At 39.1% G+C, this 24,242-nt stretch overlaps 1 protein-coding gene across 1 annotated transcript; it reads left to right on the top strand.

Moving 5' to 3' along the window:
* The first annotated feature begins 1,498 nt into the window (after nucleotides 1–1,498).
* slc5a7a (solute carrier family 5 member 7a) lies at nucleotides 1,499–11,687 on the top strand. Its single transcript, XM_074615148.1, has 9 exons — nucleotides 1,499–1,575; nucleotides 2,680–2,905; nucleotides 4,435–4,548; nucleotides 4,953–5,108; nucleotides 5,205–5,353; nucleotides 5,950–6,093; nucleotides 6,558–6,711; nucleotides 8,174–8,391; nucleotides 8,489–11,687. Exons 2-9 carry the CDS (start codon nucleotides 2,722–2,724, stop codon nucleotides 9,158–9,160), a joined length of 1,791 nt encoding a protein of 596 aa, XP_074471249.1. The 5' UTR covers nucleotides 1,499–1,575; nucleotides 2,680–2,721; the 3' UTR covers nucleotides 9,161–11,687.
* Nucleotides 11,688–24,242: the final 12,555 nt, after the last annotated feature.

The raw sequence follows: 24,242 nt of genomic DNA, 5'->3' as shown, positions 1-24,242 counted from the left end.
ATCCTAATTGGATGTCTGTCCGTTTTGACAAGACTAGCCCACATTAAAGGACTTCAGGCAGAGACGGCCATTAAGTAGACACAGTCCACTGATACATCCTGAAGGGAAAGTGGCAGGCACAGCACACTTAAATGGTTTCTAATTGCTCAAAGGTGGGGAACAACTTAGACCAAAATCCTCCACATTATAGGCCCAAAATCCGCAGGAAGAGTGGTTCTTTCTGCTTAAGAAAGGTATTGGAGATTAACCACCCTGAGTGAGGTGGAATTGCTCTCAAAACACACTTGATGAGTGTTACATTTATTTTGAAATAAATGTATCGCTCCACAGTTTTTCTCCTGTGCAAAGCAAAGAGAAGGAGGAGGTTTGTCATCCTCCTCACTGTTCCTGTGGAGCAAGGTTAATTGCGGTTATAAGTTAAAATGCCGGCCGGTAGAGAGTGACAGCAGATAAAAGGCCACATGGAGTATCTCTGCGCAATTAGGCGCCTTTTACGCACAGAATCTGAAGGAGCAGGAGCCACATTACGCATAAAACTCACCCACAAGTTATTGATTATTTAATATGTAAAAATGCAATATTAAAGTTCATGTCATGCCATTCAGTGGTTTAAAAAAAAAAAAAAGCCATCCCAGTTATTGAGTAAAGGAAGCTCTCCCAGCCTCCTCCAGTCAGACCATGCTGCACACTGTGACGTGGATCCGTACAAGGTACTCATTAAGATGTACGTTTTACACCCTGGTTGGAGGACTTTACTCTGTGGCCTACACCGACGTCATGCAGCTCTTCTGCATCTTTCTTGGCCTGGTAGGTTCATGTTGAGCAGAAGTGAAAAGCACATGATGACAACTAGTGTATTTAGATACCCCCTCTGGAGTAGGGCTGTGTATTGGCAAGAATCTGGCGATACGATACGTTTCATGATACAGGGGGGCTACGATTCAATATATTGCGATATATTGCAATTTTTAAAATCAAATTTCAAGAAAACTGTCCTAGTATAAAGAACACATCACCATATGCATAAAATCTGAGAAAAAAAGTTTACTTTTTTGAGATGCCACGTACACTTAGAGAGCACATCTCTTTGCAAATGAAATAAAGTATTGACTGAGTTAATCTTTGCATGTAAACTATTCATTAAAAATCAATAGTGTTTTTTGAGAATAAATACAGTATCATATCATCGATACCTAATATCATGATACTCAATATTTCCGCACGAGCCATGTTACGCATAAAAACTCGTCCACAAGTTATTGAATTTTTTAATGCGTAAAAATGCAATATATTAAAATTCACGTCATGCCATTCAGTAGTTTAAAAAAAAAAACATCCCCTTTATTGAGTAAAGGAATCTCTCCTCCAGTCAGAGTATGCTGCACACTGTGACGTGGATCCGTACAAGGTGCTCATTAAGAGGGACGTTTGGTTCCTCTGACGTCAGCATCAGTCCTCTGACGTCACCTGCCTCCTTATAAGCCTCAGTAAGTCATCCGGGAGACCTCCACCAACCTTTCATTTAACTGTCCCTCCGGTGGCCCATCAGCACATGACTCTATAGGAACACTTGAGGTAAGTTCATGCGTTTTTCAAGCTTTCCTAAACTGTTTAAGTCCGTTTATTTATCAAATGTCACTTTAGAGGATGATCTCTATTGATTTGAGCATGAACAAAGTGGAGATCTTTGGATGACATGTTCATTATCTACAATATCATTTGGATAAGACTGTCTCGATCTTGGGGTGGTTATAATTTCATAGTGAATTTCGTGCGTAATTTGGATTTTACGCGCATGTATGTGTCCGGATAGAAAAGGAGAAAGGGGTTTGATCCAAATCCACCAGTCACGAGATAAAGAAGATAAACTGATTATTTAAAAAAAAAAAAATGTTCACATATTCGTTTGATTAATTTTTTTTTTTTTTCATGTTGGGAGTGATCTTATATTTGTGTGAATTGAACTATAGAAAATGTAGCTGGCACTTTACTTTATGTCTTTGCCTGAAGGAATAGAAAATGACAACAAAATGAGCATCCAGGTTTCTTTTACAATACATCTTCACTTTACTTATTATTATGATAATGTAGATTATAAACGATCGCCACAAATGACCTATACTGCTTTGAAAGTCATATGTCTGGAAAAGACGCGCATGAGATCTATTGAACCAGCAGAGGAAATCTCTCTTTTGGACTATATTATCATTCTAGTTTTCTATTTCAACAAGTTAACGCGTGTTTGGTCAGTTAATCCATCTACTGTATCTCTCTCCCTCTGATACCTGAATGTTTGCACACCGGCAATATTTGCACTATCTGTTTATATCATGTTTATTTTTGCTTTATCGCTTATTTTGTATATTGTATATTGGTAAATTGTAAAAAATGTTATTCTTATTTTATTCTAACATTTGTATCTATTCTTTTGTTATTATACTGTTTAACTTGCACCAACAAAACCAAAGCAAATTCCTAGTGTATACCTCTTACACCTGGCAATAAACACCATTCTGATTCTGATTCTTCTAAAAACCTGCTAAAAAACAAAAAAATTCTGTGGATTTCAAACAAACCAAAAAGGTCAAAATGTTGCAGAAATAAACGCCAAATGATTGCATTTATATATATACTATATTGTACTTAATATGTGCTCCTCTCTTCTCCGTGCGCCATCAGGTGTCCATGTCCTCCTGTTCCTAGCGGTAGACCGGTGCGACCATGACCATCCATGTCGAGGGGCTCGTGGCTATCGCGATCTTCTACCTGCTCATCCTGTTCGTGGGCATCTGGGCTGCATGGAAGAACAAACACTCCGGAGAGGCGGAGGGCACCAACCGCAGCGAGACCATCATGGTCGGTGGGAGAGACATTGGATTATTTGTGGGTGGATTTACCATGACAGGTGAAGTTTGGATTTATTATTACTCTATAAAACTGGCTTCAAAAGCTTCAAAATTATCGCTCAGGTCTGTTTTTGACAAGTTGAATCTGTTCTTCTTTTAACATGTGAAGAAGCAGATGTTGAAATTAAACAATTCCATTCACTTCTCTACACTGTTAAGAATTTCCCAGTAAAATAACAGTAAAGAACTGGCAGCAGGGTTGCTCTTTATGTTACTGTAAAATTAACATTAATAATTAACATTATTATACTGTCGCTGAAATTTACAGCTTTGTACTGTTAATGAAAAATACTGTTTGTTTTTTTTAATAATTTCACAGTATTTTTACAGTTAATGTACTGTTTAAAGATACATTATATAGCTGTTTTTCACCTTTCTTTTACATTATCTTACTGATTTGTTTTAATGCACTATTTAGGTTGTATTTTTTACATACATTTTAATAAACATAATTTTTTGCCTAGATGAATAGACTTAGCAGGTTACAGACATAGGAATAGTCACACTAAATACAATTAAAGGCACTTGTTAGGAAAAAGGCTATAATAGACTCGTTGACACTTTTCCCAAAATGTCTGTCTCTAGCTGGCTACAAGCACAGAATGCAAACCATTCACTGATTTTCCAATCATGCACAATGTACAAGCCTCACATGTGCAGATCAGGTCCCAGAATTAAAGAAATACTGCATGAAACTGTTACTGATGATACTTTAGACAGTTGATCAGCAGTAAAGTGCTGTTTTTTTAAGAATGCATTATAGTTCAGTTAAAAAACGGCCTATGAGCGTAATTTAACAGGTTTTCTTTTGTATTAACAGTAAAGCACTGTTTTTAGCAATAACAGGTTAATACTGTTGAAATCCTGCTGTAAATTAACAGCAATTGTTTACAGTGTAGCTTTTATATTAATGTAACCCAACACAGTATAGAGAATGGCCAATGCAATGCTACTGCAGAGACCCACAGGCCGCAGGCCATAGGCCTCAATTACTTGAGTGTTGAACCCAATAAATTCACATATTCAAGAGCGGGAGACGTGCATTCAGTTCAATATTACCACATTTATTTAATTAAAGGGAAAAAATGATTGGAAATGAATAACCTGGAAATGGATAACCTAAAAAAGGAGAGGGCAATCATAAATTCACAATATTTATTCAACAATAATAGTTAAAACAGTTTTTCCATAAAACCTCCAACTGTCCTCCCTTTTAAATTAGAACCCAAAAAGAATTCAAAATAATGCCAAATACTAAGGCAGGGTACTGTGATTCTATTAAAACCCCTCTTTAAACCCACCATGTGAGCACACTATGTACTATTTCTCTACACTGCAACCAACACTGCAAATAGATAATGTATGAAACTGTAAAAAGTGACAGCCTTTTGCCCCTCCCCCGGTTGAGCCACAGCAGAGCCAGTGATCTCTATACTGTGTTGGAAATGCCAGATAAATGTAATTCTGTAATCTGATTTTTTTTTTTTTTTTCTCTAGTGGTGACATGTGTTTTTTGTGTGATTTCCAGCGACCTGGGTTGGTGGAGGATATATAAATGGCACAGCGGAGTATGTGTATCTGCCTGATTATGGCTTGGCTTGGGCTCAAGCTCCCTTTGGATATGCCCTCAGTCTCGTTGTGGGTGAGTGGATTTAAAACAATGTCAAATACAGGTTTGATATTACTTGTGACCAGGAGCATAACCAGGGATGTTGTTTGTCCTTGTTTCTTCCAATTTCCATTAAACGGCACGACACACATTAATATACTGACCTATTGATCACATAGCTGATTGAAATGGTTGGTTTGGGTACTCATCAAACTGTCAGCAGTCGTCCTTTGTTCATACTGAACTGCACTTGTTCAAGTATCAGCCTCTTTTATGGTATATGTTTCATGGTTTTGTCAATTTTAACAAATCAATTTTAAGAAACAGTGCAAAATCAAACAATGAATGTATATAAATGTACTTGAGCACTGCAAAAAGCAGTTTAGTCTAGATGTATAGGGGCTCTGGATGGCCAATATGTCCCCTCTTTGTCCCAGGTGGTCTTTTCTTCGCCAAACCCATGCGCTCTCGAGGTTACGTCACCATGTTGGACCCGTTCCAGCAGATATATGGGAAACGCATGGGTGGCCTCCTCTTCATACCTGCACTCATGGGTGAGATCTTCTGGTCCGCTGCCATCCTATCCGCCCTTGGTGAGTTCATGTACCTGTCTACAATAAGATCAAAGTCAGTTTTTGTCTCTAGATGATGTTGCAGTGGCCATAACATCTGTTTGCTCGTGACCTTAGGTGCCACTCTGAGCGTCATCGTGGACATCAACATCAAGATGTCAGTGGTTATCTCAGCGCTCATCGCCATCTTTTACACCCTGGTTGGAGGACTTTACTCTGTGGCCTACACCGACGTCGTGCAGCTCTTCTGCATCTTTCTTGGCCTGGTAGGTTCATGTTGAGCAGAAGTGAAAAGTACATGATGGCAACTAGTGTATTTAGATACCCCCTCTGGAGTAGGGCTGTGTATTGGCAAGAATCTGGCGATACGATACGTATCATGAAACTGTCCTAGTATAAAGAACACATCACCATATGCATAAAATCTGAGAAAAAGAGTTTACTTTTTTGAGAGGCCAGATACACTTAGAGGGCACATCTCTTTGGAAATGAAATAAAGTATTGACTGAGTTTTTGCATGTAAACTATTCATTAAAAATCAATAGTGTTTTTTGAGAATCAATACAGTATCATATCATCGACACATAATGTCGCGATACTCAATATTTAAAATATTTTCCTACACACCTACTGTTGAGTAGATTTACTGTATTTGACGCACCGAATGTAGTTTGACCTTGACTTAAAATATGCCAAATCACTCTAAGAATTTGTCACAAAAATAGTCACAAATGCTGCTCCAAAGGCACAAGTGACATGAGACGACACTGCAAAGATTTATTTGTGACATATTGTCTAGAAATAATGAAAAGAATTTAAGGTGGGTTAAATAACGGTTGTGCTTGTTTCTGGACGTCTGCAGTGGATCAGTGTCCCGTTTGCTTTGGCCAACCCTGCGGTGTCAGACATCACCATTACTGCGGTGAAGCAGGTGTACCAGTCGCCATGGAGAGGCAGCATTCACAGCAGTGACACCTGGGTCTGGATCGACAACTTCTGCCTCCTGGTATAGTCACCGCGACTTCTTCATCCCTCACTTCATCAGTCCACTGAGACCAATACTAGGTCTAAAGCTCTAAAACTGATTGTATTAATGAACTAATATCATCGTGCTGGGACTATTTGTTGATTGTTAATCAGTGATGACTTTGACCAGTCGGTCAAGTCATTTATGAAGTGAAAATACTAGCTCTTTCTCAGATCATCTAGTGGAACCTTATGGCAAAGAGTTTCATGCACTCTGACATTACTACATTACATTTTCCTGACAAACATTTTTTCCCCAGTTAAATGTGTTTTTTGTGAGTTTTTCCTTATCCAAATTGAGATTTTAAGGACCGAGGGTGTCGTATGGTGTGCAGATTGTCAAGCTTTTTCAGACAAATTTGCGATTTTTGGGCTATATAAGTCATAACTATGTCGGGCTTGAGTTTTGCAAATGTTATTCACTGGTTTCTAAATGTGCTGCAGATGCTTGGAGGAATCCCCTGGCAGGTGTATTTCCAGAGAGTCCTGTCCTCCTCCTCGGCCACCTACGCCCAGGTCCTCTCCTTCCTGGCCGCTTTCGGGTGCCTCGTCATGGCCGTGCCCTCCGTTCTCATCGGGGCCATCGGGGCCTCCACAGGTTAGTTAGAGAGACACACATGAGCTTGCAAATAAAATGCACAGGCTGTGTTTGTTTTGGGGGGAAGTCTCTGGATGGGTCCATGTTGCCCTTAGATCTGAGAGAGGCTGGTAAATAGCAGCTGGTTCACCTCATCCATAATGAAGCAGCAATCCATTTAATAACCACGCTGGCTGTGTAAATATTACATTAGAGGGAGGCAAGGGACCAAATTAGAGGGTTGATCTCCAGATTTTTAGGCGTCAGATTCCTCGGTGAACATCTGAATACACAACTTTGTTTTGTCTTGTTTCAACATGAAAATATTAAACATGAGTTGCAAAATTGAAAGATTTTTATTTGATCTTAGCAGACAGTAATATTTTATTCACCTTGGTTATTCCCATTATCAGTAAACTGTTATTAATTTTAACGTTCCATTGGTGTATTGTGTTTTTTTATGTGAACGTGTTCTGTGTTGTTATATTAATATGTGATCTATCTGGATGTGATAGGTTACTTTACTGTACTCTTTTAATAGCAGTTTTTGCACATTTAAACTAATGAAAAATGTACACGAAAAGCAAACAAAGTATTTTCTTCCTCTTTCTTCTTATGTGAGTGTCAGACTTTTGCAAAACTGTTTTATGAACCTAAAATTATAAAAACAAAGACACTAAATGAAAAAGAAATGTTGCAGTGCTATCATATTTAATTTTCTAATGATCATGCATGTTTTGATGCAGTTTTGAAATTGTAATGCGTAGGGGTGAGAATCACCAGAGGCCCCACGGTACAATATTATCATGATACAATCTCATTGCGATTTTAAACATTTTACGATTATTGCGATAAGATATATTGTGATATGTTGCGATTTATTACCTTTTTTTAACTGCAAATTATGCAGTTTGTCAACATCTGTTTTATCTAAGAAGACACAGTTTTCACTCTGTTCCTCTCAGAGTTTTCATTCACATACGTTGAGGTCAGAGGTCAAGGGACCCCTTTGAAAATGGCCATCCTTGCCAAAATTGAATCAAAACTTTGGAGCGTTATTTAGCCAATCGATTCCTTAGGTTTTGTAGTTTCATATGATATCAGCATATCAGCCTTAAGCCTGAGCCTGCTACAACCTCTGAAAGACAGAGTAGCGGCCGTCAGGTTAATAGTTTATATAATAAAAGATCGATACTTGACACCCGTGTATCAATACAATATTGCCACGCAAAATATCGTGATACTATGCTGTATCGATTTTTTCCTCCACCCCTAGTAGTGCACAAGTTTCATACTGTATATTGAGTAATGGCTTACATTTTCATTATGTTTCAGTGTTATGAATGTTTAATTGCAAATGACCTGATTTCTTTGGAATTTGGAAAAGTTGGGTTTCTCTGAAGGCCACATGGTTGTTTATTTATGTTACAGTACATGCATACAGGGCATATTAGATGTGTCATTAAATCTTTCCCTTGCTCAGACTGGAACCAGACATCTTATGGTCCCATTCCTCCTAAAGAGAGGGACCAAGCGGACATGATTCTTCCCATCGTGCTCCAACACCTTTGCCCGCCGTTCGTCTCTTTCTTCGGCCTGGGTGCAGTGTCTGCAGCTGTCATGTCGTCTGCAGACTCCTCCATCCTTTCAGCGAGCTCCATGTTTGCGAGGAACATCTACCAGCTCGCTTTTAGACAGTCGGTGAGTTCATGTGTGGCATCTGACACAAAGTTTATACAACATCTGTGTTTTTTTGCACATGTCACAATCCTTTTTCCACTCGTCTCTGTTTCCTCAGGCGTCTGACCGTGAGATCGTGTGGGTGATGCGTATTACTATCTTTGTATTCGGCGGCCTTGCCACGGTGATGGCGCTGGTGACCGGGACGGTTTACGGCCTCTGGTACCTGAGCTCAGACCTGGTTTACGTCATCATCTTCCCCCAGCTGCTCAGTGTGCTCTTTGTCAAAGGCACCAACACGTACGGCTCTGTGGCGGCCTACCTGTTCGGCGTGGTGCTGCGTATAGGCGGAGGTGAACCTTACTTGCAGCTGCCTCCATTCATTTATTACCCTGGATGGACCACTGAGGAGAGGATACACCACATGACTGGAGAAATGGAGGAAGTCGTCGTCCAGAAGTTCCCCTTCAAGACCGTCTCCATGCTCGCCTCCTTTCTGGGTAACGTCGCCGTCTCCTACCTGGCGAAGTACCTGTTTGAGAGCGGCAAGATTTCCCACAAATACGACTTTCTCGACGCTGTGGTGTCCAAGGACAGTGGCGAGATTATGGATAAGACGACGCTTGTGACTCGTAGCAACAACATCGGGCTGTCGGAGATGGCGCCCGTCAAGCCGCGCCTGAGCGTGACCTTGGCGGCCGCCTTCACGCGCCGTGACACACTGCAGGCAGAAACTGTGGAGGAGGAGGATGAGTCCAGCCCTGATTCCTCCCACCATGATGAAGAATGACAAACTCAGGATGTGTTAAAAAAAAAATAAACATGTGAGTGAACTGCCAGAGAACTGCTTCCTCTGTCAGATCCTCCAAAAAGAAGTACGAGACAACAAGCAAACATCCTCCGTTGGGACTACAGAAGTACCACAACCAGCATGTGGTGATTGGATAACAGCCACATGTCAGGATATATAGTGTAGCAGCTTGCTGATTGTCCGGACATGAAGTTCTCTTTCTGTGAAGTACATCAAACATTCACTCATATAGTACTTATACATGGTCGGGTGTACTGTATATTCATCCTTTCTTGAACTGCTTTGGAGATATACTTAAAGAAAACTGTCCAGATCAAACTGCAGATGAGTGGAGATAAAAGATGCTGCATCAGAAAAATTAAAAGGAATGAAAGAGATAGCAGGTACTTCATAAGAAGCGACTGACAGTTTGGAACATAGACTATATATATATCATACATGGACGACGCGTCTTCACTTTCTCCCCCTGTACAAAAGTGAAGCCAAAATATCCCAGATATAGGAGTTGCCATCTTGAAATGTTGACATCATTTGGAGCCAGAGTAGCGCAGTAGTGATTAGTGGCTGGAGCCGCAGTATAGAGGTACCACGGTAGCTGTTTGGCTAGAAAGACACAAAAACGAACCACAATAGAGTTCGGCAGGAATGACGTATTTTTGTAGGCCAACCCGGAGCTTAGAATCGCGGTGGGTTCCCTCGACAAAATCACAATGGGATTTTTACATTGGTTTTTGGATTATTGCAGAAAATAAGCTCTGTGATAAACAACAAACAATATGATACTCACACATTTTGTTCCGTAAAATAATCTTCACTAACGGACACCACTTTTATGATTTTTGAAGTGTAAATGCAGTCAGCAAAAGTAAAAAGCTAACGTTAGGCTATAAACGAACTCCACCACGGTCGCATGAACGCGAGTATACACAACAAGGCTGTAAAGGCGGACGAGTCAACGAGATGACGTTTAGTAGTCTCATTTAGCCAATCTTGATAACTGTAATTATGATCAAATTGACACAGGCTCGTGATAGTTATGGAAAGTTAAATTTACATCTCCTCTCTCGTATAATTACCAAGCCTCCGGCTGCGACTACTTCACTCAGAGCAGCTGTCAATCACAGTTGTCAATCATGACGTTTCACCCCCTTTTTATAGCATCAAATAACTAATTAAAACCAAACTTATCAGAAAAATTAACACCTGAACATACTTCAGCCTGATAAGAACTACCTAAAATGACAGAAACCATTTTTGGGGAAAATTTATTTGACGTATACTTTTTAGTTTGTTCCATCCGCATGGAGGAGGTGGGCTTTATGACCTGTACTGCAGCCAGCCACCAGGGGGCGATCGAGATGTTTTGGCTTCACTTTTGGGGAGCTGTCATGTCGTCCATCTTTATATACAGTCTATGGTTTGGTAGGAGGGGTTACTGTATGTACCAATTATATAAAAGCAATAACACATACACACACTTTTAACACCTGTACAGCAGTTATATTATACAATTCTGATTGTGAGAAAGGGTGGAAGTAAAATAGATCAACAAAAGCAAATGATGGAAAACAGGATATTTTATAGCTTTATTATCAAGCCGATAAATTTATGTTATGTGTACTTAACATTTGTAGCACTGAAATAATTGGGTTTTGATTTCTGAATGAATTAACACATTAAATAGACCGTAATGTCATGAAGTGAAATACATCCAACATATTAACCTGTACAACTAATTTAGTTTGATACAGTTTTGAGAGGCAATCATGTCTCTTCATTATTACGATAAACACATCATGACTGTGAATCAAGAAAGAAACAATCCATGTATCACGCTGAGTAGAAATATACAAGCACTAGTAAAGCATTAGCTAATATTCTCTTTAATGTCCGGTGTAGAAGCCGTTTTAATCATAAGGATCAGTGTAAATTAGTGTTTAAAATTATCATGTATTCAACTGCCTTAAAGAAGCTCATAAAAACAGTTTTATTCTGACTGGACTCTGGTCAGACTGCAGCGAACAAAGACTTGAATATGAATGTAACCTCTACAAAATGATCTAATTATATCAAGTAGTGTACTTCTACGGCTGTTTGTGTATGTTTTTGTTTGTGATTTTGCAAAGTCAAACAGTAACTGTTGCGGAACGATGTGTCGGCAGGTTCTGCTTCACAAATCTGTTTTTCTTTTATTTGTTGTTAACAGCAGAATATTTTCTCCGTGATGTGTATGTTTGTATAAATATGGAGAAATATATATATATATATAAATGACAAATCATGTCGGTTTAAATTATTCATATAAGATAGAAAGGATGCTGTCTAAATGTTTATTTATTTTTGATGTCATAAAAGATGAAACAATAAAAAAAAAGAATAAATTATTTCAAATTAATATATAAATTCTACTTTTGGATCAAGACAAAATTGGTATTTCATATTTTTTTTGTTTTCTGACTCTTGTTCAAAATACACTTTGAGAATAGAGCAAATGTAGTTTAACTTAATTTACTTTATTCATTTTCTAAATTTTTACTAAATTAGATTTTAGTATGCATATTGTTTGGGTTTTTTTAGCAATTTTTTTTATTAGTGATGATGCTGAAACATGAGGAGCATTGTAATCCTGCAGGGTCGAGATGGAATGGGATTATATATATATACATATAATTTATTATATATTATTATATATGTATGTTTGTATATGAGTATACGTATAATTATACTTATATACTTTATATATATATGTATATATATATATACATATATATACAGTATATTGTAAATATATATACAATTTATCATATATTATTTTATATGTATGTACAGTATATATGTATATATACATAGTGTGCATAGAGTGTATATAATAATAATAATAATAATAATAATAATAATAATAATAATAATAATAATAATAATAATAGTTAATTATTATTATCATTATTGTTATTGTTATTGTTATTATTATTATTGCAACTGTCTCTTTGTTGTGCCCGGCCCTTCAGCCCTTCAGCCCTTCAGCGCTTCAGCTAGCTGGATGGTAGACGGAGAAAGAGAACATGTCCGAAAACGTGACTGAAATTACAATCGCTTGGCTTGCATCTTTGTCCCCCTCCACGGCCACAGTGAAAGACAGCATCTTAAAATAGACCTCACTCTCCGGTTATTTACATTACCTTAAGTGCTGTACTCTCTCTGGTCTGGGACTCGGGGAGGAGCCACCCAGGGGTGGGTGGGGCTGTTGGTGGCCAGGCAGGGAAGATGGACTCGGATGGGGGTTAGAGGGGGCGTAGCTTACTGGCGCCCGTCGCCATAAAATCCACCAACAGTGATGCGCAGGAATGACGCAGGTGCCCCACCCATCCCCTGCACCTCCCCCCTCCATCGCTGGCGTCCTTTTCGTACGTCCTTGAGAACTAAGACCAATCCCGTAAAAAGAAAAAGAGGGTGCAGGAGAGAGAGAGGGTCCCATCTCCATTCATAGAAAGTACCTCAGAGAGCACTCATGATAATTAACAATTATAAAGGAAAACTGTCGCTTGTCCTAAAGTCAATCCATTTATTTCAGGCTTCAGAACGGTGGGGGATGGTTTCTGCTTTCTTCTGGAGAGCGTTTGGATGTGAACCAAAACAGATTCATTCATTCACAACTAGTGGATATATTTAGAACGTCCTATGATGTCTTTCCAGGAGTCATTGATATTGTGCCAGTGCAGATTGTTGTCCTGCATTTGTAATAATTGACACATTTTTGGACATTTGTTTTCTTCTGTTCTCTTCGATTTATTTGTACCCACAAGTGCTCTGAATGATGTTTTTCTTTTTGCTTTATTGACTGGTCACACAAGCTGAAGACTACCCATCCTAACATCTCGTACAGCTGCATTCTTACTTTGGTTTGGAGGAAGATTCTTTAAGTCTCTAATCAGAGGAGGACCAGCAGACTTTAGGTTCTTGCCGATGGACCGAAATGTTTTATTAATGTGAAATTCACCATTTTATCTGCTACAGCTGTCTCGCTCATTTACCCCAGACCATCCTTAAGAGATAAAAGGGAATTCTGGGAATCAAGGTCCCACTAGAGCACTTTTCCCTCGACGTGGACATGAGGAGGAGATGAGATTACCGAGAGCACACGATGCATTCAGATAGACATCTAACGTGCTGGAGTCAGACATATCTTTAGAGAGGACTCAAAGCAAGGAGACTGTCCAGGCATCACACCGGTGGCTGGAAATGTTATTTGAGAAGTGGAATGTTTTTTGTTTAACTTTTAAATGTTTGGAATCAGACCCAAATTTGCACTAAACAGCCTAAGCCGTGATCTCATTTGGTAAATTTGATCTCATTTCATTAATGAATATAGTTGGCCTCCTTACATAAATGAGGTGGACGCAATAGCATCAACATGTAAATCCACAGCAGCATGATGTAAAAGTCAGCAGCTTCCTGTCTTAACAAAATTTTAGCATTTAGATTCATTTAAGGACTATACAGTACAACAAGACATATTTTCAACAGTTGCATGTTTAGTTTAAAGGGGCAGTTTACTCATCATAAGAACAGTTGTATATCTAAACAATTTTGAAAAAATATCTTATTGCAATTGTTTTTGACTGATATTGTAATTGCGATATGATTTACAATATTTTATTTTTTAACATCATTATTCTCATTTTCATTGAAAAAAATATTAAAATGATTATGGTGGGATTTTTGCGGTGATCTGTTGCAAACAAAGATGTTTTCTTCAGTCTATAGAATATGATGTGTAGGCCAGCATATCTCTGCAGCACCACAATATTTAGATTGAAATGGTATATGACACACATTTTACCTTTAACAAATATTGTTATATGTATTGCGATTTTGATAAAATTTAGATTAATTATGCAGCCCTAATTGTTTAATGTCTGCGATACAAACTGTGGGTGTGGAGTTTGAAAGATGGGCATTTACCTGCCGGGACCGTCTAATGAAAGACGCTACTGAATTGCAGTATAAGAATTTTAGAATCCCACATTTTTTGGAGCTTGACTCATTCCAGCAAATAAAAATCAAGATCTCTCGACCTCTGCTGCTCAAACAGAGAAATGCCATCTGGAAAGCAGTGTTCATATTTCTTATTGTTTGCTAAGAAAACTTTAAGGTCCCCTTTAGATATGCTAAAATATATAGAAATAATCTGCTTTGAATAATAGTGTTTTTTTTAATCGTTTTTTTTTTCACAAAAATATATTTTTCATTTCAAAAGTTTAACTGCTGGACAACGAGATGTCTCTTACTTCACTGTCTATTTTCAGTGTGTGCACACTGGATGCGTCAAGTTTCCGCATCACACTTTAAATTGCATACTGGACCATGATTGGCTTCCACACTAGTTGTGATGTCACAAAATCATACTCGTATGTACATGTCATCTTAAACTCAGATTTCATGTGAGCACAAAGAAACAGCAGATCCAACCTGCCGTCATTCTGTACGATGAAGGTCAAACATCCAAGAGAAGTAATAATATGAAAACACACTTTTGAGTGGAAGGAATACTTTAACATTTCTTATTGTAAGCACAGAAAAATGTGCGATGTGAACATGATGTAGAGCATCAGACATGGTTTCTGTGTTCCTTCTCCAGATAGCACGACACAAGGCAGCTCATATCTCATCTGTGGCTGAGGCACCATCACGTCGGCAAGCCACTATTTATGTCCCTCTTTAAGTAATGTCCCCTGTAATCTAATTGAAAGGCTGCCAATTGAAACATCGGAGGAGAAGGGAGGGATGGAGGCGAGGGATGGAGAAGAAAAAGAAGTGATGTAGATTTGAGAAGGATATATGAGAGAGCATGTGTGTGGTGTATATCAATGTAAATGTTGACTTGCTGCTGTTTTATACACTTGTACAGACACATGCACAAACATAATGTCATGTCTAATTGTTTCCCATATATCTCTCCATCTCCTCCATTAGTCCCTCCGAGCAGCTGAGGAGCATCTTTAGCAAAACGAATGTAGCGGCTGCTCTAATCGAATCAGCCACAAGAACCTAATTATAGAAGCAGCTTTGTTCCACTCGGGCCGGCTGCAGGTAGAACCGTCTGGGCCTCACCACCAGAATGAGGCGACTGCTCTACGATCAGCAAACCTCACTGATTCCTAATGAGTCAGAGCCATGAATCAGCTGCACTGATGTGGAATTAGAGCTGTGAGTCAAACAGTTACTCAGATCCTCCCAGACTAGATTTTACAAGTGGTTGGGAGCCGTCAGCTCCAATGGATCGATGAGAATCAAATTGTTCCTTTGGACCTGCGTGTATGGAGAGACAGCGGTGCAGAGATTGAGAATAGGAAACAAAAAAAGAGCTCTTGCATGTGAAATATAAGTGCAAAGGCAACAGTCATGTCAGTGTATTACAACGTACATATTTTTTACATTTCTCCAAAGATTTCTGATACGATACTTTATTAGTGATTTAGTCAGTTTTCCAAAAACAGTTTCAATGTGCCAACTTCTTAATGCAAAAAGACAAAAGCAAGAGTTTTTCCTTATTTTAAAGGAGACATATCATGAAAAACTCACTTTTTTCTCACACAAAAATGTACGTATCTGAAGTGCAAACCAACCCACAAACTCTGAAATTGATCAGAAAACATGTGATTCAACAAGCCATTTAGATTTGACTCCCCTTCCTATGTCACATTCAGGCTCATTAGAATATATCACCCAGAGCTTGAGAACTACCTTTGCAAAGGTGCACCATATTTTTCTCGCAAGCCAATCAGAGCAGATTGTCATGGCCATTTTCAAAAGGGGTCCCTTGACCTCTGACCTCAAGATATGTGAATGAAAATGGGATCTATGGGTACCCACGAGTCTCCCCTTTACAGACATGCCCACTTTATGATAATCACATGCAGTTTGGGGCAAGTCATAGTCAAGTCAGCACGCTGACACACTGACAGCTGTTGTTGCCTGTTGGGCTGCAGTTTGCCATGTTATGATTTGAGCATATTTTGTATGCTAAATGCAGGACCTGTGAGGGTTTCTGGACAATATGTGTCATTGTTTTGTGTTGTTAATTGATTTCCAATAATAAATATATACATAAGTTTGCATAAAGCAAACATATTGGCCAACTCCCATGTTGATAAGAATCTCCCTTTAAGGTACATTTTGAACAGATAAAACATGTGCTATTAATTTGTGATGAATCGTGATTAAATATTTGAATCGATTGACAGCCTTAGTAAATTGTGGTTTAATGCCATATGCTTTCCAATCTTCCAATATTACTGTACTGTAGTGTAGTGTATTTTAGATTATTAAACTTACAAGTGATTGAAATAGTAAATGCTTTGTGTTTTAAACGCAAGCCGTGTGGTTGATAAAGAACAGTATCTCTAAATCTCTATATCCTGACTTGTGTGTCTTTATTCATATGCGGGCCGTCCTGCTGTACAACATGTTCCTCTTCTCCAGCCCGTCTCTTTTCTAAAGACAGCCAGAGAAGGGACACACTGGGTGGACGGTCTTTTTTTTTCATCCCATAGAAAGTCAGAGGGGAGATAATGTAGCGGCCACACACACACATACAAAAGCACACGCTAGCCCCGGGGGAGCTGTTCACTCTCTGAATGAAGACGCTGCTGAGGGAGGGTGGATGGGACCCTTGTGAACTATTCACATGCACACATAAGGGCCCCAGTGGTGGTGATGGGTGGGGGCTGGGTGACACAGAAGGAAAGATGTGAACATGAAGTTTGTATGTCATATCATTTCATTTTTATAGCCTTAGAGAGAGAATTTAATAAACGTGTTTATTTTAAGGTCACAACACGTTGAAGATTTTGTTTCGTTCTAGATTTCTTACAACAGCGTTACATTTTGCAGTATCAAGGGAGAGTGATGGTGAAGCACGAGAGAAGAAACAAAGGACAAAGACGGGAAGAAAATGTTGGGAGGGTCGTCATACCTCTTAGCTCATCACGACGCACATCCAGCCTCCAGCCCCGCCCTGTCCTACGCGCGTGTGTGTGTGTGTGTGTGTGTGTGTGTGTGTGTGTGTGTGTGTTTGCGTGTCTTTAGTATCACAATCAGAGCCCCGGCTGAGTCTGAGCCAGAGGATCCATTAGAGCTGATTGAGGAGCACAAGGGTGCAGACATAACCCTGAAAGAAGGTGACGAGAACACACACACACACACACACCCACACACGCACACACACTCCCACACACGCACACACACACCAGTCCAGTCACATAAAGCATGAGTAAAACAGGCAACTACTGTATGTCACAGGGCTATAAAGACACACGTGAGCATAGAGATGTCCACAATAACGACTGTATCCTTTCATGTAAACACATTTAATCATGCACAAAGACACACACAGTGAAGACCCCCACCCACCCACTCACACACACACACACACACACACACACACACACACACACATACACACACACACACAGAAATTGTCATTCTTTACCGATGAGGGAGGGATGAATTTGCAGTTGAACCACAATAAGGAAGTAAAAGGTCTGAGCCACAATAGACATTTTGACTTGTCACGGCAGGAAAAGCACAAGTGTTCCTAATAACATTAACAATGTCTCTGCTATATTAAAGTGCCCCAGTAAACCATGACAGTGTGACAGTGAGCCAGCATACACAAGCAGCCTATTGTCATTCCAAGGGAGTAAAATACGGCCCTCAGCGAGTGCAGGCACCCTTTGGCGCCTGTATGAGACGCACCAGGCTTTTCATTAAATAAATCCATCCTCTGCACTATTAAACGCTCACTGTTGGGTGTGTTTACAGGTGCAACTGAGCACACCTCTGGCCAGTGACACCCCGCTTCCCAGCCGGGAGTTTAGTTACTCTTTAAGGTGCTTTAATTTACTCTTATAAAAACTAACAGTGGCTTAATAACTTTGAACTGTGTTTTTTACTGAGAATTTACTATGTTTTATCCTCTGGTTTGCACATTTAAACAGTGAGAGATACATTTGTAGCAGTCAGCAGGTGGTCCACCATGTGATAATGGAGAGTATATGAGTTTAAATAGTTCATTGCACATAAATGTATGGAGCCTTTGCTGTGATTCAGGCAGGCATTGAAGTCGTTTTATAGTCACATGTTCCATACCTCCTCCAATCACATATATGTCCATGACCTCACAGCAGGTGTTCCATATAAATATTTGGCAGTTACAGTATAGTATGACCAATCAACCTTATTCAGAGGAAGGGAAGTAAGTAAAGTACAGAGAGAATAATCAGATTAGATGTGTTTGAGATATGGTGAAGTGTGGTGTGGTGAATATGGTGTGTGTGTGTGTGTGTGTGTGTGTGTGTGTGTGTGTGTGTGTGTGTGTGTGTGTGCGTGTGCATGTGTGTGTGTGTGTGTGTACCGAGGGTTAAGAGGTCAAATTGTGTTTTGGAGAAAAAGAGTAAGGACGAGTGTTGACAGAGAAGAAGAGACAGTTTCTGCCTCTTGTCTCTGTCAGACAGGAGCAGGGAGAGGATCACTGGAGAGGAGAGGAGCTGAGAGAGGGCGAGAGAGGGGAGACAACACATGGATGATGGTAGAGAGCACAGAGGCAGTGTTGAGGAGGTCACACTCCAGCACACTGCAGAGTGACAGTGTTTGACTGGGTGTCACATCAGGAGGCTGCCTCATGTCACAAGCAGGACGACACACAGTCAGCGCTGCACACACACACATCCATAAAACATGTATAAATATACATGGAGTACTGAAAAGCAAAGTCACAATAATCCAACAGCACTTCAAAATACAATGAACATTTTCAACCATCCTTGACTTGTATTTGGAGGAATGCTAAGTTTAGACACATTTACAGCTGCTCTGGCCTCGACATAAAACAAATACATATTTTTCCTATCAAAGGTCCCAGTATTACAAACATAGAAACATCCAATAGCAGAATGTAAATATGAGATGCTGTTAAATATATCCTTTGTTTTTCAGCGGATGTAACTGTAAGTTGTTTCTGTATGAAAAGAGGTTGTCTATATATTCTGGGTGGAGCCAGGTGGGCTGAGAATAGGGTTGCACATTTGTATTTGAGTTTTTATGCAAAAAAAGTACCTTCTAAAGAGAAAATTGAATCTAAATATTAGGGCTGTCAAAGTTAACGCTATAATAAAGTGTTAACGCAAATTTGTTTTAACGCCACTAGTTGCAATCCTAAATTTCAAACATTTTTGGTCTTTGATCGTGCCTTGACCCGCACCAGATCCCATCGGTAAAGTAAAATATTTAACCATATTTACTCCAATCTCGCCCAATTCAGCTTTAATGTCTAATTTTTCCAACTATTTTATTATTCTTACCTGCCAAATGACTACCAGCAGAAAATAGCAATTTGCTAAAACCTGTTACATTATATCTCTCCTTCTTTTATATAAGGTTAATGTTCTTTGTGCATTTTCCCTGTTCAAATAAAGAAACATATCACAGCAAAGCATTCGTGGTTTTGACCATAAAACTGCAGCTTTTTTGGTGGACTATTGATTTCACAATATTTTCAAAACCCTGCCAAATGTTGACAAAAGCAGCCCAAAATGTGAAAATACAAAAACTGTCTGTGAAGGGAACCCGTATGACGAGTAGGCTAAATGAGCTGTCATATCTCTTAACCTTCCTATTCTCTAGGAAATGACTGGAAAGCTTAACTTTACAATTTTATCCAATTATCTCCTGCTAGACTGTGAGAAAAATGTTAACCTTTAACGTCGATAACAGAGACATGAGGTTGAAACTGGACAGAGGACGACTACGTGTAGGCCTGTGTGTATGTGGTGTGCAGAGAGAGACTTGATCATTTATCTTATTATAGCAAAGTGTTTGTGATGCACCTGTTTTTCAGTGTTATGAATATGGAAACTAATCACACATCTCCAATAAACAAACACAGTGCTTCTATTTTATACAGTGGTCAGAAAAACTGGGACATTCAAAGGTTGTAATGTGGCTTAGCAGAACAGTAAACATCTCCATTACAGTAAAACAAGAACAACAACAACCTGCCTCTTCATTTATTGTCCACTAGATGTTGCTCTAATCCAAAGATTGAAATATGTTGAGTTGGCTGGGTATTCATGTTTGCACTCTAAAATAAGAAACTCAAATGTCAGGAGACAGCTTTCAGCTGCAAAAGTTGAACATGATGTTATAATCATTACAATGTATAATATGATGGAGGTGGTGATATCCTGAAGAAAGAAAGAAAGAAAGAAAGACAAAAGTTACTTTATTAGATTTATCAAGACATGACATGATGGAAGCGGAAGTGTTTTACTTTCATTATATTTGGATCAGAATGCATCAACATAAAAAAGACAAAACTTTACAGTTACATAAAGTTGATTCAAACGTCTGTTTACTGCTTACTTTGAGCTTCTTTGTATTCACAGTTTATTTAAACCAACGTAATTCCAGGGTTTGGACTGAATATTCAAATGCTTTAATGCGTTTTGCATAATATTTGTGTGTTATCCCTGAATTAACACTTGCTTTAGCTTCCTATCAGATTGTATCAACAACAGTTTTACTGCAACACCATTCTGATTGTTTTTACTAGGGCTGTCAATTGATTAAAATATTTAATCGCGATTAATCGCAAATTAATCATCTGTTCAAAATGTAACTTAAAGGGAGATTTCTCAAGTATTTAATACTCTTATCAACATGTATATATATATATATTACTGGAAATCAATTAACGACACAAAACTATGACAAATATTGTCATTTAGCATAAAAAATGCTCAAATCATAACATGGCAAACTGCAGCCAAACAGGCAACAACAGCTGTCAGTGTGTCAGTGTGCTGACTTGACTATGACTTGCCCCAAACTGCATGTGATTATCATAACGTGGTCATGTCTGTAAAGGAGAGACTCGTGGATACCCATAGAACCCATTTTCATTCACATATCTTGAGGTCAGAGGTCAAGGGACCCCTTGAAAATGGCATTACCATTTTTCCTCGCCAAACTTTAGTGTTAGTTTGGAGCTTTATTTAACCTCCTTCACAACAAGCTAGTATGACATGGTTGGATTCCTTTGTAGTCTCATATGATACCAGTATCTTCACTCTGGCTTTCAAACTGAGCCCGCTACAACCTCAAAATTGCAAGTTGCGTTAAAAAAATGAGTGGCGTTAAAACAAATTTTCGTGTTAGTGTCACGTTAACTTTGACAGCCCTAATTTTTACATACTGTGTCATTACATACAGTACACATATCACTCATGTCATTATAAGGGATAATGTCTGTGGTCCTCAGCATAAACACTGGTGTGTGGACAGAAATATGAAAACAGCCAACGCTGTGCTTCAAGACTAGATCAAAGAGCTCTTTGGTGTTGAGCTGAAATCAATCTTGGGTTAAGACAAAAGTCTTTTCAAGGGATTGTGGAAACATCCCAGATCAGTCAGACCAGCTTTAATTTACCTTTAAAAGCAGAGATTTTTGGTATTTTCTGCACTGACCTTTGGCTGTTATTCTATTTTCAGTGTACTCATAAAAACCCCAGACAGACTCCCTCCTGCTCAGTTGTACAGGAAAGTTGGGTTCTTACATTTCATCTTGGAAACAAAGGACCGACTCCTAGCAAAGGTGATGTGCTCCAGGGAAGAGCTGCATTGATTAATCGATTAGTTGTCAACTATTAAATTAATCACCAACTATTTTGATAATCGATTAATCGGTTTGAATAATCTTTTAAGAAAAATAAGGTCAAAATTCTCTGATTAAAGCCTCTTAAATGTGAATATTTTCTGTTTTCTTTACTCCTCTATGACAGTAAACTGAATATCTTTGAGTTGAGGACAAAACAAAACATTTGAGGATGACACTGATTGACATTTTTCACAATTTTTCACCATTTTATAGACCAAACAACTAATCTTTAATCGTTAAATAGAAATAATCGTTAGTTGCAGCCTAACTCTGGGGAAAATATGACCAATAATGTAACGCATCTTCCCCCCTGAACTTCCTGAAATGAACCCCTACATTTTAACAACGCTTTGAAGCCCATAATGCATAACAGCCCACTAATAATGCATCAAAAAAAGTTACATCGAGCATTTATTATGCATTACAAAGACCTATAATAACAGCCAGAGGACATTATAAATATGTTGACAAAACAATCTCACCTCAAGGTTCATTTAGTAGCTGTACCGGAGCTTTTGAACATATCACACAGTCTTCCTGTAGGTGGAGTTTGACCAGTTGTTTAAAATTTAATTTTTTTTTCTGTGCACATCTTTTAAGCCAGCATGGACGAGAAGTACTTGAAAAGCTCAGAAAAAGCTATATACTATTCCATGACAATATAATCAAAAGCTCCAGATCACCCACAGTGCTAAATGGATCCTGAGCTGTAACTGCTGTTTCCAAGGTCAAGAATGAACCTTGAACCTCACATTTATATGTGTGATTGTCCTTTAAATATTACTACTGTTTTACTACTGTTTATAATCACTCTCCTCATTTTATGTAACAGGGTATGATGTGCTTTATGTAAACATAATGAATGAAGAGTTGTTTTGGTTGTTATAATAACTTCTCCTTCATAATAACAGCATGTCTGCTTCTAATCAGTTATCTTCTGAAGAGACCACACTGTATCTGTTTCTGCAGCCTAAAGGAACACGTTTATGAACATAGAACATGTTGACCTTTATTACTGTTATGTATACTGCGCCGCAGAAAGACAAAAACATCCTGTTACAGATATAAACACATCCTTGTTTGACCAGTCATAAAGGCATTAGGACAGGCAATAACGATATGCACCATCCATTATGTTTACAAAAGGCTTGAGTAAAAAGCAGCTAAGCAATTACTTTGTCATTACTTGACTTAGTCTAATATGTGTATTGTGGTGGCTTATAGCAAGTCTTATAATGCACTCTTCATTACATAAGTGGGTTAGATAGTTTTTGGTTTGCAACCAACCAACCAACCAACCAACCAACCAACCAACCAGCCAGCCAGCCAGCCAGCCAGCCAGCCAGCCAGCCATCCATCCATCCATCCAACCAACCAACCAACCAACCAACCAACCATCCATCCATCCATCCAACCAACCAACCAACCAACCATCCACCCACCCACCCAACCATCCATCCATCCATCCATCCATCCAACCAACCAACCAACCAACCAACCATCCATCCATCCAACCAACCAACCAACCAACCAACCATCCATCCAACCATCCATCCAACCATCCATCCATCCATCCATCCAACCAACCAACCAACCAACCAACCAACCAACCAACCATCCATCCATACATCCAACCAACCAACCAACCAACCAACCAACCATCCATCCAACCAACCAACCAACCAACCAACCAACCAACCATCCATCCAACCAACCAACCAACCAACCAACCATCCAACCAACCAACCAACCAACCATCCATCCAACCAACCAAACAACCAACCAACCAACCAACCAACCATCCATCCAACCAACCAACCAAACAACCAACCAACCAACCAACCAACCATCCATCCAACCAACCAACCAACCAACCATCCAACCAACCAACCAACCAACCAACCATCCATCCAACCAACCAACCAACCATCCATCCAACCAACCAACCAACCAACCAACCAACCAACCAACCATCCAACCAACCAACCAACCAACCAACCATCCAACAAACCAACCAACCAACCAACCATCCAACCAAGCAAGCAACCAACCATCTATCTATCTATCTATCTAAAGAAAATAATTAAACTAAAAAAAATAACTGGCAATAGAAAACACTATCAAAAATAGAGTCTTAATATAGCAAACATCTAGAATAATAAATCAGTATTAAATAGTAATACAGTAGCCTACTTATAGGCCTGATGTGACTTTAATGCATGCATGATGTGAAGATGTTTACAGACAGGATGCTGAGTGTTACAGGGGGCCCTTGAAGGCATCATAGTGTTCTCTCAGAGCTGTCCAGTTAAGAGTTAATGTCTCTGTTGGCCGTCCTTCTCCTCC

The sequence above is a fragment of the Sebastes fasciatus genome, chromosome 2 (genome assembly GCF_043250625.1).
Source record: "Sebastes fasciatus isolate fSebFas1 chromosome 2, fSebFas1.pri, whole genome shotgun sequence".
Taxonomy (NCBI): domain Eukaryota; kingdom Metazoa; phylum Chordata; class Actinopteri; order Perciformes; family Sebastidae; genus Sebastes; species Sebastes fasciatus.
The sequence above is the reverse complement of the archived record's forward strand: the minus strand, read 5'-3'. Positions and strand labels throughout refer to the sequence as shown.